The 14,945-nt window shown below is 39.3% G+C and overlaps 2 protein-coding genes across 2 annotated transcripts; both read left to right on the top strand.

Annotated features, from left to right (window-relative positions):
* On the top strand, positions 1-6,483 carry LOC108669870. Its single transcript, XM_018157302.2, has 2 exons — positions 1-1,411; positions 3,887-6,483. The coding sequence occupies exons 1-2, from the start codon at positions 151-153 to the stop codon at positions 5,212-5,214; spliced, it is 2,589 nt and encodes an 862-aa protein (XP_018012791.2). The 5' UTR covers positions 1-150; the 3' UTR covers positions 5,215-6,483.
* A 2,051-nt stretch (positions 6,484-8,534) lies between these two features.
* Positions 8,535-11,153, top strand: LOC108669859 (chymotrypsin-like protease CTRL-1). Its single transcript, XM_018157290.2, has one exon. The coding sequence runs from the start codon at positions 8,759-8,761 to the stop codon at positions 10,013-10,015; it is 1,257 nt and encodes a 418-aa protein (XP_018012779.2). The 5' UTR covers positions 8,535-8,758; the 3' UTR covers positions 10,016-11,153.
* Positions 11,154-14,945: the final 3,792 nt, after the last annotated feature.

Genomic DNA, 14,945 nt, shown 5'->3' with positions numbered 1-14,945 from the left:
TTGACCGTGTTCAGACCCAGTAATACAGGCTCTGCTAGCTATTGCCAACTGTGACTCGCCAAGTGATTTGCTTCACTAGTTCGGTTTCCCACTCCTAATTCCCGAAAATAAGTTAATCCTCTTGATTGTAGCCAGAGTAATTTTACGAACATGCTGGTATTATTTTCGATTCTAGTAACACACATCTTGTGGTGTGAAGTTAAATGTTGCAGTTATGAGAGTAATGTTGCTCTTCGAACTGATAAAGTGTATGAATTCAAAACTATTAACGAGTTCGGCGTAGACCCAGGCACGTCATACACCTGCGTATTCCAAGGCTTTGCCCCCTTCGGCCAAAAAGTTTCCGTGCTGTGCCACCCCCTGTCCATCATGTACGACCGCAACTGCAGATACGCAAAGTTCCTGTATTCACCTTCCGGGGATACCAACTACGCCGATGCCGTGACTTATTGTGGCTACACTCAGGCGCTGAACTTTACGACGCTCACTAACAGAGTAGCGCTGAAATTCATCAACACGGTCCCTGAGGATGTCCCTCTGCCAGGATACGTTTGTTACGTAGGCACTCCGCCTCCCACTCTCGTCAAAACTACTTCAACGAGAAAGACTCCAACGACTGTTACTTCCACTAAAGTAAGCAACTGTGACTGTGGATTCGAGAATCCAGGGCCAAGAGTGGTAGGTGGTGGTATTGCATCGACGGCTGAATATCCTTGGATGGTTGGCATCCATAATAAAGGAATAAACGAATCTTTTTGCGGAGGAAGCCTCATCTCCCATCAGTGGGTGCTGACAGCCGGGCACTGCATGGTTGTAACACCCGAGAACATAGAGGTGGTGCTGGGTACAAATCTGTTTGCGTCAAACCTGCAGTCCGGTAGAATAGTAAAGGTATCTCGGGTAATTATCTATCCTTATTATAGACATTTGAAGGATTATTCGATTGATGACGTTGCCTTGCTGAAGTTGGCGGACCGAGTGACGTATTCGAACAGAATTTCACCGGTGTGTTTGCCCTTCAATATGCGGCACTCAGACTACGAAGGAAGTTCTGGAACTGTAACGGGGTGGGGCCGTGTTGGTGAACTAAAAGATGCATCTGCAATTCTAAAGGAAGCTGATCTTCGCATCATGAGCTATGAAGAGTGTATCGTATACTACCGCGGCATGTCGCTTTTTAAAATCACAAATAATATGTTTTGCACAGCGAGGCCTTCACAGGGCGTGTGTAAAGGCGATTCAGGTGGCCCGCTAACCGTCCAGTATAAAGGGCGTCACATCCAGCTGGGGATTGTTTCCTGGGGCTTCCCGCCGTGTGCAGACCCTTTGAACCCCGGAGTCTATACTAAAGTTTCTAATTTCCTTCCATGGATTGAAGACAACACGAAAGAGACCTTCTGCCGCGTGAATTAATATCCCATGGTAAATTTGAAATATTGATGTAGGGTAAAATTGAAGATTTTGCAGGTACTGTTTTGTTGATACAGTGATCTGGACTCTGGAGTTCGTGGAATGATTGTGTAGAACCCAAGCAAATTAAGATAGAGATTTCCAATTGTTAAGCGTTAATAATTGAGCACTGAAATATGAATGTATGTAGCATTTTTGAACTCAAAGCATTAACGTAATCATCGTAATTTTCTTACCTCATAAGTATTAAGCAAACTATTCCCCGATTGAATGCGAGAAAAAGACCAATTAGTTAGATTCATTTTTAGGACAAATGACAATTGCCCAAAATTCGGAAAATGTGTCTGATATGAATGAATGAAAAATTTCCGCCAAGCTCAAATGAAAGTATTGGTAAAACTGTCCATGTAATTATTATTCGTTTGCATATACATTTTCATGTATTAATGAAAATAAAATCACTGGACTGGTAGAAATGATCGGATATAACGTGCCCGTGGCCACGGTACAACCTCGACCGTTACCAATGTGTTGGAAATTTTAATTCTCGAACAAATGTACGTGATGACGTCGACCTAAATTAAAATTGGACGCTCCAGGGCCGAAAAGCGAGGAATTTAATCATGAGCAGTATTCGATAAGGATTGAAAACTCTTGTTTAATATTGTTTCGTCTGTTCAGGCGCAAGAGGATGTGTGCCTAGATATAAATAAAAAATTTAAAAGTGGGGCCTAGTTGGTATTTAGTGTCCATTTTGTGCCTATTAATCTCTTGATTATTTAGCCATAAGTTTTGTTGTCGGTTCCGAGACAGTGCAGAGTTTGAAGATGATTTTCGCCTTTTCTCAGTGGAAATTTGATTGTATCGTAATTGAATATTTTAAATGAGAACACCTGAAGGTAGTAATTGTAAATAAAAATGGCCATTATTTTAGGGGTATCCATGCTTTTCTTAATTCCCATTCAGTGATTCACTGTTTACGAATTTATGGGATAGCAATTGTTGAACGTTTCTGCAATTTACGAATGCTTTATGTATAGGCAAAAATAATTAATAAAGCCTATAGTGTGAAATGAGATCTGCTTGAATTTTTATCCCTAATTGTTTATTTCTCACAGATTTTATTTATATCGTCTGATTACCGGGACTGGAATACATTTACTTCGTCAGTTTTATTCTGATCAATTTTCTGCGATCGCGAAGACTTTATTTGTACAGACGTTTAATGTGGAATAAAATACGTAGTACAGAATTTGATTCCTTGATTACGAAATGGCTAAAATCGTTATTTGCAACGTTAATATTTTTTTTTAAATCCTGACCACAAAAAGTCTTACAAGCTTTTTATTATTATTATTATTCCACTAAGTAATACCGCTGCCACTCCACGTGACTACCTGCTATAGGCTCCATGGTGGAAGTTTGTTGTGCTGGCGCTACCATTGCCGGCCATACTTTCAAAACTCGCTAAGTGAACGTGAGTACTTACGCACTATTTTCTTGTCTATGATTGGTGGATTTTGCTTGAAAGGCCGTCAATGATTGTCTGATGAACTTATGATCTCTTAACTTTATTTAAAGTATAGACCCTGGGGCCATACTTTCAAAACTCGCTAAGTGAACGTAAGTACTTACGCTCTATTTTCTTGTCTATGATTGGTGGATTTTGCTTGAAAGGCCGTCAATGATTGGCTGATGAATTTACGATCTCTCAACATTTTGAAAGTATAGGCCCTGATAGGCTGCATGGTGGAAACGTTTGTTGTGCTGGCGATACCATTGAGGTGACTTGGGACCTTGCATGTTCATTGGTGAAAAGTGCCTGATGAACTTCAGTTTCATGTGAGGTATGTGCCACCACGTGCTGTAGCGAGCTAGGGAACACGTTCAGTGCCATCCATGAGCAGTAAAGCACGGTGCCGCCTGCAGTTTATTTTGGCATTAATTTTATGCCAAAATGAATGGAGTTCCGTGCTATATATATATATGTTTGAGTTGTTTGAACGTTTTTTCACTTGAATATAGAATTTTTACTTCAAATTATCAACTGTATTAGGATGGTATTTGTGATGGCGGGATTAAGAAAGAGAAGGTGCAATTGTCAATCCGTACAACCTCAGCTTAATTAGGCGCCTATTATACATAAACACGAACTTGGTTTGAAAGAATTTCTCGTAAAGCCATAGTATATAACCTCTTCATTGAAAATTCTGATGAATTTTAGTTCAGTAAATGAACCTAAATTTTTCGAAATCTAGTTCTATTAGTTTAGGGAATCTCAGAAATAACGGACGCTTCTAACATTGATGTGCCGATGCAGAATGAGACTGTGAACTGAACGTCCACAGTCTCTCTCTGATCCTGACCGTGTTCAGCCCCAGCAATACAGGATCTGCTAACCATTGACAACTGTGACTCGCCAAGCGATTTTGCTTCACGCGGTCAGTTTTCCACACCTAAATTTGCCAAAAATAAGCAAATACTCTTGATTGTATCCAGAATTATTTTACGAAAATGCAGGTAATATTTGCGATTATAGTAACACTCGCCTTGTGGTGTGAAGTGAAATGTTGTAGTTATAATGAGAGTAATATTGCTCTTCAAACTAATAAAGTGTACGAATTCTTGACTATAAATGAAGTCGGCACAGACCCAGGCACGTCATACACCTGCGTATTCCAAGGCTTTGCCCCCTTTGGCCAGAAAATTTCAGTGCTGTGCCACCCCCTGACCATCATGTACGACCGCGACTGCAGATACGCTAAGTTCCTGTATTCGCCTTCCGGGAATACCGACTACGCCGATGCCGTGACTTATTGTGGCTACCGTCAGTCGCTGAATTTCACGACGATGGCTAACCGAGTAGCGCTGAAATTCGTCCACACAGTCCCCAAGGATGTGGTTCTGCCAGGATACATTTGTTACATAGGCACTCCGCCTCCTACTCTCGTTAGAACTACTGCAACGATAAGGACTCCGACGACTGTTACTTCCACCCAAGCCAAGCTTCGCCCAACTGCCCCCTCCGTAAGCAACTGTGACTGTGGATTAGAGAATCCAGGGCCAAGAGTAGTTGGAGGTGGCGCTGCTTCGACGGCTGAATATCCTTGGATGGTTGGCATCGTTAATAGAGGAATCGACGTTCCTTTTTGTGGAGGAAGTCTGATTTCCAATCAGTGGGTGCTGACGGCCGCGCACTGCATGAAAGATGAAGCACTGGAGGACGTTGAGTTAGTGCTGGGTACAAATACGTTTGGGCTAGACGGAAAGTCCGGCAGAAGAGTAAAGATATCTCTGGTAATTAGCCATCCTTATTATAACGTTATTCATGATAACGACATTGCCTTGTTGAAGTTGGCTGCCCGAGTGACGTATTCAAACGGAATTTCTCCTGTGTGTCTACCTTTCAATTTGCGGCACTCGGACTACGAAGGTACTTATGGAACTGTAACGGGGTGGGGCAGTGCTAATGTACAAGGAGACTGGTCTAAAGTTCTAAAGGAAGTTGATCTCCGAATCATAAATTTTGAAGAGTGCACTGTTTACTACCGCGGCGAGAAACTGCTGAGCGTCACTAACAATATGTTCTGTACGTTGAGAACTGATGGTCAATCCGGGTGCGACGGAGATTCGGGAGGTCCGTTGACAGTGCAGTCTAAGGGACGTCACATACAGCTGGGGATCGTATCCTGGGGCCTCCAACTGTGTACAGATCCATTACACCCCGGAGTCTATACGAAAGTTACTAATTACCTTCAATGGATTGAATATAACACGAGAGAGACCTTCTGCCGCCTGAATTAATATCTCGCGGTAAATTTTAAATTTCTGATGTTGGGTAAAAATTAGAAGTTGTGCAGGTTATGTTTTGTTAATACTGATGTGGAGCTTCTGGGATGATTGTGTAGAAACTAAGCAAAATATGATTAGGATTTCCATTTGTTAAGCGTTAATAATTGAGCACTGAAATATGAATGTATGTAGCATTTTTGAACTCAAAGCATTAACGTAATCACCGTAATTTTCTTACCTAGTAAATATTAAGCAAATTATTCCCCGATTGCATGCGAGAAACAGACCGATTATTAAGCCTCCCCGCCGTAAATATTATTATATTGAATTATGAACAGATGCAAATCGTGCAAAAATATTGATGTAAACGGACTTGAAAATGGATACCAGGGTTGAAATTTTATTATGGTTATTAAAATTCTTGTTTCGAATGATGGTCAATATAATTTGCGGCAATCAATAATGCACTTAGAATGGCGTTATAATTCATTTTTAGGACAAACGACAATTGCCCAATATTCGGAAAATGTGTCGGATATGAATGAATGAAACAAAAATGTACGTCAGGCTCGAATGAAAGTATTTATAAAACCGCTCATGTGATCAGTATTCGTTCGCAAATAAATTTTCGTGTACTAATGCGGGTAAAACTGGACAGGTAGCAATGATTGGATATAACGTGTCCGTGGCAACTGGCATAACCTCGTCCGTTACAGATGCAGTGCGTAGAGAAGATTTTGGTTTATGGAACAAATGTACGTAATAACGTCAAGCTGGAATAAAATCGGACATTCAAGGTCCGAAAAACGGGAATATTAATCATAAACTGGTTCTCCTGATCTACAGTATTCAATATATAAGGATTGAAGAATCTTGTTGAATATTGTTTCGTCTGTTCCAGAGGATATCTGTTCCTAGATATAAATAAAAAACATGCGGCCTATTTGGCATTAAGCGTCACTTTTGTGCCTATCAACCTCTTAATTATTTAGCATTAAGTTTTGTTGTCGGCTCAGTCCCACTACAGAGTTTTGAAGATATAATTTTTACCTTTTCTCAATAGATATTTAATTGAATCCTCTTTGAATATCCCAATATGAGTACTCCTGTATTTTGTAATTGTAAATAAAAATGGCCATTTTATAGCTATAGTTTTTTGACTAGATTCGCATTCACTGGTCATGAATGTATGGGATGGCAATTGTTGAATGTTCCATGCAATTTAAGAATTTTTTATGCCTATGCAAAAATTATTAATAAAGCTTATATAGTGAAACGAGACCAGCGTGGACTTATATTCCCAACCGCTTATTTACTACAGCCTTTGTTTATATCATTTGATTCCGTGGACAGGAATATATATTTACTTCATTTTATTTTCTGTTCAATTTCTCTGCGATCGCGAAGACTTAATTTGTACAGACGTGCCTAGTGGAATGAAGTGCGTAGTACGGAGTTGGATTCTTTGATTACGAAATTGCTTAAATTGTCATTTGCAACGTTAATAATTTTTTATTATAAAAATCTGACGACTTGCGCATAAAATAATTCAAATGTGAAATTTCATCAAATGAATTAATTAATTTTTTCCGGTCTCGTCTACATAGAGCAAGGAACTTCCAGATCCCATAATTTATTACTTTCATTACATTTTCCCACTTGGTTTCAAAACGCATTCGGTATGGGTATAATTAATTGAGGGTATGTCTTATTTTTGATCAGAATTCGATCTCCGTCCTTGAGTAAATCCAATCATTCTTGTAAGAATTGAATAGAAGTGTCGGCATTGAAGAAATAGGCCCATGGCCTGTTGCCGATTCTTGAACTTTTCGTGGCTTGATTCACAAGGGATCCGGCCTTTGGAACCCGATCTTTCCATAACTGACGATTGATTGAGATAGCTGCTGGACTTATTGCCTAATCCGTAATTTGCTAGGCATTTTAAGACTAAACATATGCTCCTGCACAGCTTCGTCTAGTCTGTTCTTGAAGGCGTTCATACTCGGAGCTTCAACGATGCTATCAGGTAGGCTGTTCCACAAGTCGGTGACTCAAAGCGAGAAGAAATGTTGTCGCATGGATGTGTTCCAACGCTGTTTTTTTAGTTTATAGCCGTGGCCCCTGGTGTTAGTTCTTGTTTCAAATTCTAGTAATCCTTCTGGGACCTTGTATAAGCCGTGAGTATACTTGTATGCTTCAAATGAGTTCCCCACGCAGACGTCGATAACTGAGGCTTGGAAGCTTCATAATCTTTAATCTTTCCTCATAGGACTTGTCTACCAAGCCCGGAACTATTCTTGTTGCACGTCTTTGAACACTCTCTACTAAATTTTTGTCCATTTAAAATTTCAGTAACCACACGACGTTTCCAAACTCTAGGTTCGGGTGCACGACAACAACAAACAACTGATTCATCGTTTCTGCATCTAGGAATTCGAAAGAGCGTCTGATCAGTCCAAGTCGTTTATTGGCTTTATTAACTTGACCTTCAATATGCTTAGAAAATTTCAACTCATTGTCGATATTATCTCCTAAACCTTTTCCACTGTCGACTTCGACATCAGCACTCTGTCGTTGCAAACTTCAATGAAAAAGTAAAATTTCACGGAATACTTGAAATTCATGAATATTCTCAACCAAATGCCGTTATTTTTTCTAACACTTTGAGTACAGACGGTAACTCTGATCACATATTTTAATTCCTGTAGTTTTGAATGAATGGAAACCGATGTTCGTCTGGTGTGCCATTTGGGAGTCAGGGAGTTTGATGTACTGCTGCCACGCCACGTGAATACTTGCTAGGCTGCATGGTGGAAACGTTTGTTGTGCTGGCGCTACCATTAAAGTTACTCGGGACCTTGCATGTTCATTGGTGAAAAGTGCCTGTTGAACTCAGGTTTTTTGTAAGGTATGTTCACCACGTGCAGTACCGAGCGAACACGCGAAGTGCCATGAGCAGTTTATTTTGGCATTAATTTAGTGCCAAAATGGATAGAGTTCTGTGCTATACGTATGTTTGAATTGTTTGAATGGTCTTTCATTTGAATATAGAAATTTTTACTTCAAATTATCAACTGTATTAGGATGGTATTTGGGATGGCGGGATTAAGAGATTCTCTATCTGCAATTGTCAATTCGTACAATCTCGGCGTAAGCGCTAGTAATATATTAAAAATAAACTTGGCCTGGAATATTTTCCGGTAAAGCTATAGTAAATCACTTCATCATTGAAATTATTGATTCTTATCTGGTTTAGCGAAAGTTATTGAATTTTTTAAATTTGCGTGTATTAGTTTAAAAGAATCTTCCAGAACCAATGGCCCTGCTATATCATTGAAGAGCCGACGTACGCTGAGAGTGTCTGCATGTTATTTATCCAGTCTTTCGGTGATCTTAACAGAGTGCGGACATATAAATTCTGCTCCAACATCTGCTGGCCATTTGGTCCAGTGACTTGTAAAGAAGCTTAACCGGAAGGTTGCTCCTGATATATATAAGCCTCCTCACAATTCCTGTGAAAATTTTTCTTAATTTTATTCGTAGGGAATCGACAGATATGAAGACATCATTGACATTTTTTGTGACCTTGGCCTTGTGGTGTGAAGTGAAATGTTGTAATCAGACTAATATTGATCTTCAACCTGATGAAGTGTACCAATTCACGTCTGTAGATCAATTCACCGCGACCCCAGGCGCTGTTCAGACTTGCGTTTTCGAAGGCAGTGCTCCCGTCGCTCATAAAATTTACGTGCTTTGCAATCCACTGACCATAATATATGACTACAACTGCAGATACTCCAAGCTCCTGTACTCGCCTTCCGGAGATCCCGACTACGCAGATGCCGTGACCTATTGTGGCTATCGGCAGACGCTGAACTTCACAACAGTCACCAATAAAGTAGCACTGAAATTCATCAATGCAATCCCTGATAACGTTATTCTCCCAGGATATATTTGTTTCATCGCCACTCCTATCAAATCTACTGCAGCGAAAAGGAATCCAACGTCAGCTGAATCGTTTCCTGAAGCCGAGCTCCCTCCAAAAGCCACCTCCGAAAGCAACTGTGACTGTGGATTGGGCAATCCAGAACAAAGAGATGGCGCTGCGTCAATAGCTGAACATCCTTGGATGGCAGGCATCTTTAGTAAAGGAAGAGATACACCTTTTTGCGGAGGAAGCCTAATTTCCAAGCAGTGGGTGCTGACGGCCGCGCACTGCGTGTTGGATGAAGCACCCGATGACATCGAGGTAGTGCTGGGTACCAATCAGGCTAGGCCAAACGTCAAGTCCGGTAGAAGAGTCAAGGTCTCTCGGATAATTACCAATCCTAATTATGATGCTAATAATTTAGATAACAACATCGCCCTGCTGAAGATGGCTGCTCCAGTAACGTATTCGAAAAGAATTTCACCTGTGTGTCTACCTTACAATTTGAATCACTCTGACTACGAAGGAAGTGCAGGAACTATAACGGTATGGGGCGGGGTTGGCGATCAAGAACCATCGGAAGGCCTTGAAGAAGATGATCTCATCATAATCCGTGGCGATTGCTTCATAGAAACCGACGGCTTCTGGCTGGCAGTCACGGACAATATGTTCTGCACGGTGGGTGCTGGCAAGTTCGCGTGCAATGCAGATTCTGGAGGCCCCCTGACCGTACAGTCTGAGGGACGTCACATCCAACTAGGGATTGGTTCCTGGAGCCTCTCGTCGTGTTCAGCTCCTCCTTACCCCGGAATCTATACGAAAGTAACCAATTTCCTTCCATGGATCGAAAAGAACACGAAAGAGACCTTCTGCAAAGTGAATTAATATTCCATTGTAATTGTAAAGTGTTCCTGTTGAGTCTAGTTGATACATTGAGGTTCAGCTGGTAGGATGATCTTTTACAACCAAGTTACACTTATGTTTTTAGAGTTAATTTTGTAGCTAGTTAATTGCCGATCATTTACATGTTAAGGTATATCTAACTTTTAGTACTCCGTATTAACGTGATTAAAGATTTGCTTATCTTATGAAAACAAAGCAAATTTTTCCCCGACTGATAGTGAGGAAAATGGCGAAAAATATTTCCATCAATGCAGCCTAATCGACCTTCTCTAAATTTCAGCATATAAAATTATAGTCAGTGGTTGAAAATGTAGCGGCGTCAATATGCAAAGACTAACGCAAATAGACAAGTGCGAGATGTCAAGAATTGTCGTAACCGTACTTGGAATGGATGTGAGTATGCAAGTTTGATTACGGATTTAGAAGTTATTGTTCATAATTCACTCCAACAAAGCACTAGGAGTGGGAATAGTTTTCGCTTCATAATTCGAGGCAGAAGTTATTAAACCCTGATAATTGATCCGATGACTTGCGTCCGATCTCATTATGGTAGTCTTGATGAAACTGATGTTTTAATTGGTATGCGCACGCATGTCGAGAGGAAATTTTCATATACTATCAGACTGAGCAATAATCCATGTTGAACGATTGACGTGTCTCAGGTCTGTGGTCTGGCACTCGAGGATGGCGTATCTGGACATTAGTCCAAAATTCAACAAAAGGCCTAACTGGCATGTAGTGTTCAAATATTAGTATCCCTATATCCCTATTGCAGAAAATTTGAAGTAAACCTCTTTATAAGGTTTAGGTTTTATTGCCGAATTGGTATGAATTTTCGTTGTCGTCTCACTGCCACCGTTGACACTCGAAGATTAATTTCGCATTGCTAGGTCTAGGTCATATAATATAATTCGGATTGAAAATTTAGATTTGTAAGCGCAACTGTCGAAAATTGGAAATAAAAATTGTCATCATGTCGTTAGAAGTGAGCATGTTTTAAAATCTCATTTACTGGTCACAAATGAATATGCTAGCAAATACTATTTCTTTTTACTGAAGAAAGATGTGCAAGAATTGTCAGTAGAGCTTGTGGATTAAAAATAGATAAGAGTGAATAATACTAAATCAGTTTCATTTCCTACAGCCTTAATTTATGGCCATCAATTCCGGGAACGGCAATGCATTAACCTCGTCATTTCGATTTTGATTAATTTATCTGCAAACGCCAAGACTGTTCATTTGTACTGCATGAAGCGCTCATTGAGAAAGTGATAGTACAGAGTTGGATTCTTTGAGTACGGAATTCTTGGAAATTTAATTAAAAACGTAACTATCGTGGAAAAATCTTGGCAACCACACATTGGGACAAGCCCGCTGCTATATTATACATGATCGAATTTGACAGTAACATATGGTCTCCATTGGATTAATGACATTCTCCCGTTCTCGTCAGTTGAATGAACGTATAATGAGCCCAAATTACAGTCATCGTTGCAATTATATTTCCCAAAATGGTATGACTATGAAGGATTGAGGGTTGTTCCTAGTTCTGGTCAGAATTTGATTTTCGTCCAAAATAATTTTTACTTAGTTTGGAACAAATTTGAAACTACGTGGGGCCGTACAAAATATTTTGAATAAACCTTACAAAATATGAATAACGAATAAGCCTTCACGAATAAACCGTACAAAATATTTTGGAATATTTTTTAATTTTTCGTGTGCATAAGGGAGCCTTTAACGTGTATTTTTAATTCTTTTACTTTAAAATGAATGTAAACCTACCTTGTTAATCCGCTGTCCCTGCAAGTGTTCACTTGGGAAACTTGTTCAAAATTCCGACAGTTACTCAACTGTTGGCGTAACCCTTAACACGGAGAGAACGTTTTACTTCACGAAACTTTTTCAAACGACGTAACCAATAAAAAGCATATAAAAACTGATTTCTAAGATTAGACCTAGCCATCAGTCGGGACCATTCCATACCAAGAAGCTCTGAAGTTTTGGTGGTGACGATGTGGACGGCTGAATGTGATGTGTGTTGTCTACCACGTCACATAAATACCTTATAGGCTGGTGAAAGTTTATGGTGATCGCGCGAACTTCAAAGTTACTCGGGACTATGCATGTTCATAGATGAAAAATTCACTCGTTCAAGAACTCTGCTGTCATTAGAGGAAGGTTCCGCGTCATGGATACATCGCCATGTGGTGGTCTGTTAAAATAATTGTTATTGTATCCTAATTTAGTACGCTTATTTATTAGTACTGAAGATGATGGAATCAGTTGCATTTAGATGCCGAGTAGATTCTTTTACAGTAGATGATGCATGCAGTCCATGGGGCCGCGGGTGCCTATTATATACATATGTCGAGTGTAATGGAGATCGTGTAATGGATCGTATAGTTTTAATCGCATTGAATTTTTGTGTAAATCAACTTGATTAAGGAGACAAAGCTTTAATGTTAACTTTAGACTATTAAGTTAGTTTCAGTTAACATAAATGACCTAAATTAAAACGGTTGTAGTGGAAAAAAATTTATTTCAGAACTAAAAATATCCGAAGGGTTAATGGTTGCGAAAATGACACCATTCTTCAAATATTTATTACTATGCAACTTGCAATTGGCAGAAAGCGCGGGTATATGCGAGCTACAAATTATTTGAATATCTTATTAGTAACTTTAGGAATTTTTTTTCAAAGTCACGAATAAAATCATCGACGTTAGAATTTAAAACAAATTTATGGTTTTTTCTAAAATGATAAATTTTTATGAATCTTCCATTCCGAATTTTCTACAACATGGCTTCGACAGGATTTTTGGTAGCTTATTTCTAACAGTAAATTAACTTGGTTGCAGTTAATGTCTGTAATGCCTGAAATGAACTTTCAGCAGAATAGTTTTCAGCTACAGTTTATGTTCTCCAATCACCAACATTAATTATTTGTATCATGTATGCCAACTAAAGCCTTTCATATATGCTGTATGAAGCTCCCTTAATTCATACGTGTTTTATATAATAGCTATTTTGAATAGGATTTTTGTAAACACTTTATATTTACTTCTGTAATGTCGAAGCACTGTAATGAACTGGTTGTTGAATGAGTCAATCATGAATGAGAACACGCATGCACTAACGTTTATGAAGAAATTTATTCGAAATTGCAATAGTATTGCAGATTGTAAAAACAAAACATTATTACACATTCTATTTTAAATAATAAGAAAGCTGTCTCAATTGAACTTTTTATCATGAATCTGAAAACGAAATTTGTTTTGGCTTTTGATTAATAAAACATACGAAAACAACGAAGCTTATTAATATAGCTAGGGATCTTGTTGATGGACATAACGCTTCTCCACATCGCGCAACGATAAATAAAAATTAAATCCTCCATTTTCCAGCTACAAAAGAAGATTCTTCCCTCCAGCAAAGCAATAAATTAATTTACGCGGTTGCACAGCACGTGTCTTAGCAGCGACCCTTCGTTTATTTAAAGACGCTATAGCATCGTAGACTTATTCATTGAATTTAGCAAGACCTGCGAAGTGTACGCAGATTGTTAGAAAAAACGGTCCCACTGGCATTCTAGCGGCCGGTCGCCCCGTGAAAATGAACTGTTTCGCCGTTTTTATCAGATGTTTTATGGATTTCTAGTGTTAAATTAGAATAGAAACGGCGACACGGTGTTTCTTTTCACGTGTCGACCGGCCACTGAAACGCCGGTAATACCGTTAACGGTAATTTTTCTAACAGTGCATCTGAGGAAAAATCCATTAAATTAATTTTTATTGCGTTACTTCAACGTAGAAGAATTAATTGCATGTCAGAGGCGCATAACGTTTCATTAAAATTATAAAAAACGGCTTAACTCTACAGCGGTCGCGTGGATTACACATATAATCCAAGCCTTCGAACATTGACTGTAACGAAACCGACCGAAAAACCAAATATGTTGGGTCAACATGAATAAAAATTAACTTGGATTCATTTGACTCCGATCACAAAATTTGCACGTCATCTAGACAAATTTAACATCGTTAAGTGCGTGAATTTCAACGAGGACCATATTGGCAAAATGGCTAAAACAATAAATTTTACAAATTTAAAATTTGTTAAACTTGGAGGAAACTTCTTTATAGTTAAAGAATGAGGTTGAAAAATATAGTAAACTTTTAAAACTTCTTGAACTTTACTAGTAAATGAGCTGGATTTAGGCTGAAGTTTCGGTAAGGAAAATAGCGAGTTCGTTATTGCGGACCGAGAACGAAAGAAACGACGATGACCGCACTAAAATTTTTCAAATTGCATCTAATCCTATAGTTTGCTAATGCTCATCTGATGACGACTGGACACTCAATTTCAGCCTGATAATCATTTGGTAATATTTATTGTCTTTTCAACCATCCTTCACGCAAGTTCATTTCTCACTCGCTTTAAATCAATTCCTTCGATGATGTCTTGGATTATTATTAATTAATAAACTTTTGCTACACAGCCATAAAACTCCTTCAATATCTACAGTTATGGATGTCGGCAACTGCGTCAGTCAGTCGTGTCTGATGCAGTCAGTCTGATGCCAGTCACGGCTGACTGCATCAGTCATAACTAATGCAGTCATGACTGATGCCAGCCACAGATGACTGGCATCAGTCATGACTGATGCAGTCAGTCTGATGCCAGTCACAGATGACTGGCATCTGTCATTAAGGCCCGTTTCCACTTCGGGACTTTACTACGTTTAAGGCCCGTTTCCACTACGGACTTCACTACGTTTAAGGCCCGTTTCCACTACGAGACTTTACTACGTTTAAGGTTCGTTTCCACTACGGGACTTCACTACGTCTAAGGCCCGTTTCCACTTCGGGACTTCACTACGTTTAAGGCCCGTTTCCACTTCGGGACTTTG

This window comes from Hyalella azteca, unplaced genomic scaffold, assembly GCF_000764305.2.
Source record: "Hyalella azteca isolate HAZT.00-mixed unplaced genomic scaffold, Hazt_2.0.2 contig5927, whole genome shotgun sequence".
Lineage (NCBI taxonomy): Eukaryota > Metazoa > Arthropoda > Malacostraca > Amphipoda > Hyalellidae > Hyalella > Hyalella azteca.
The sequence above is the reverse complement of the archived record's forward strand: the minus strand, read 5'-3'. Positions and strand labels throughout refer to the sequence as shown.

Bases quoted from the DNA above. Each gene is read 5' to 3' on its own strand.
- LOC108669870 (XM_018157302.2), top strand. From the start codon at position 151: ATGCTGGTATTATTTTCGATTCTAGTAACACACATCTTGTGGTGTGAA. The intron at 1,412-3,886 runs AATATCCCATGG...GCCAAAAATAAG, and splicing joins GACCTTCTGCCGCGTGAATT to CAAATACTCTTGATTGTATC.
- LOC108669859 (XM_018157290.2), top strand. From the start codon at position 8,759: ATGAAGACATCATTGACATTTTTTGTGACCTTGGCCTTGTGGTGTGAA.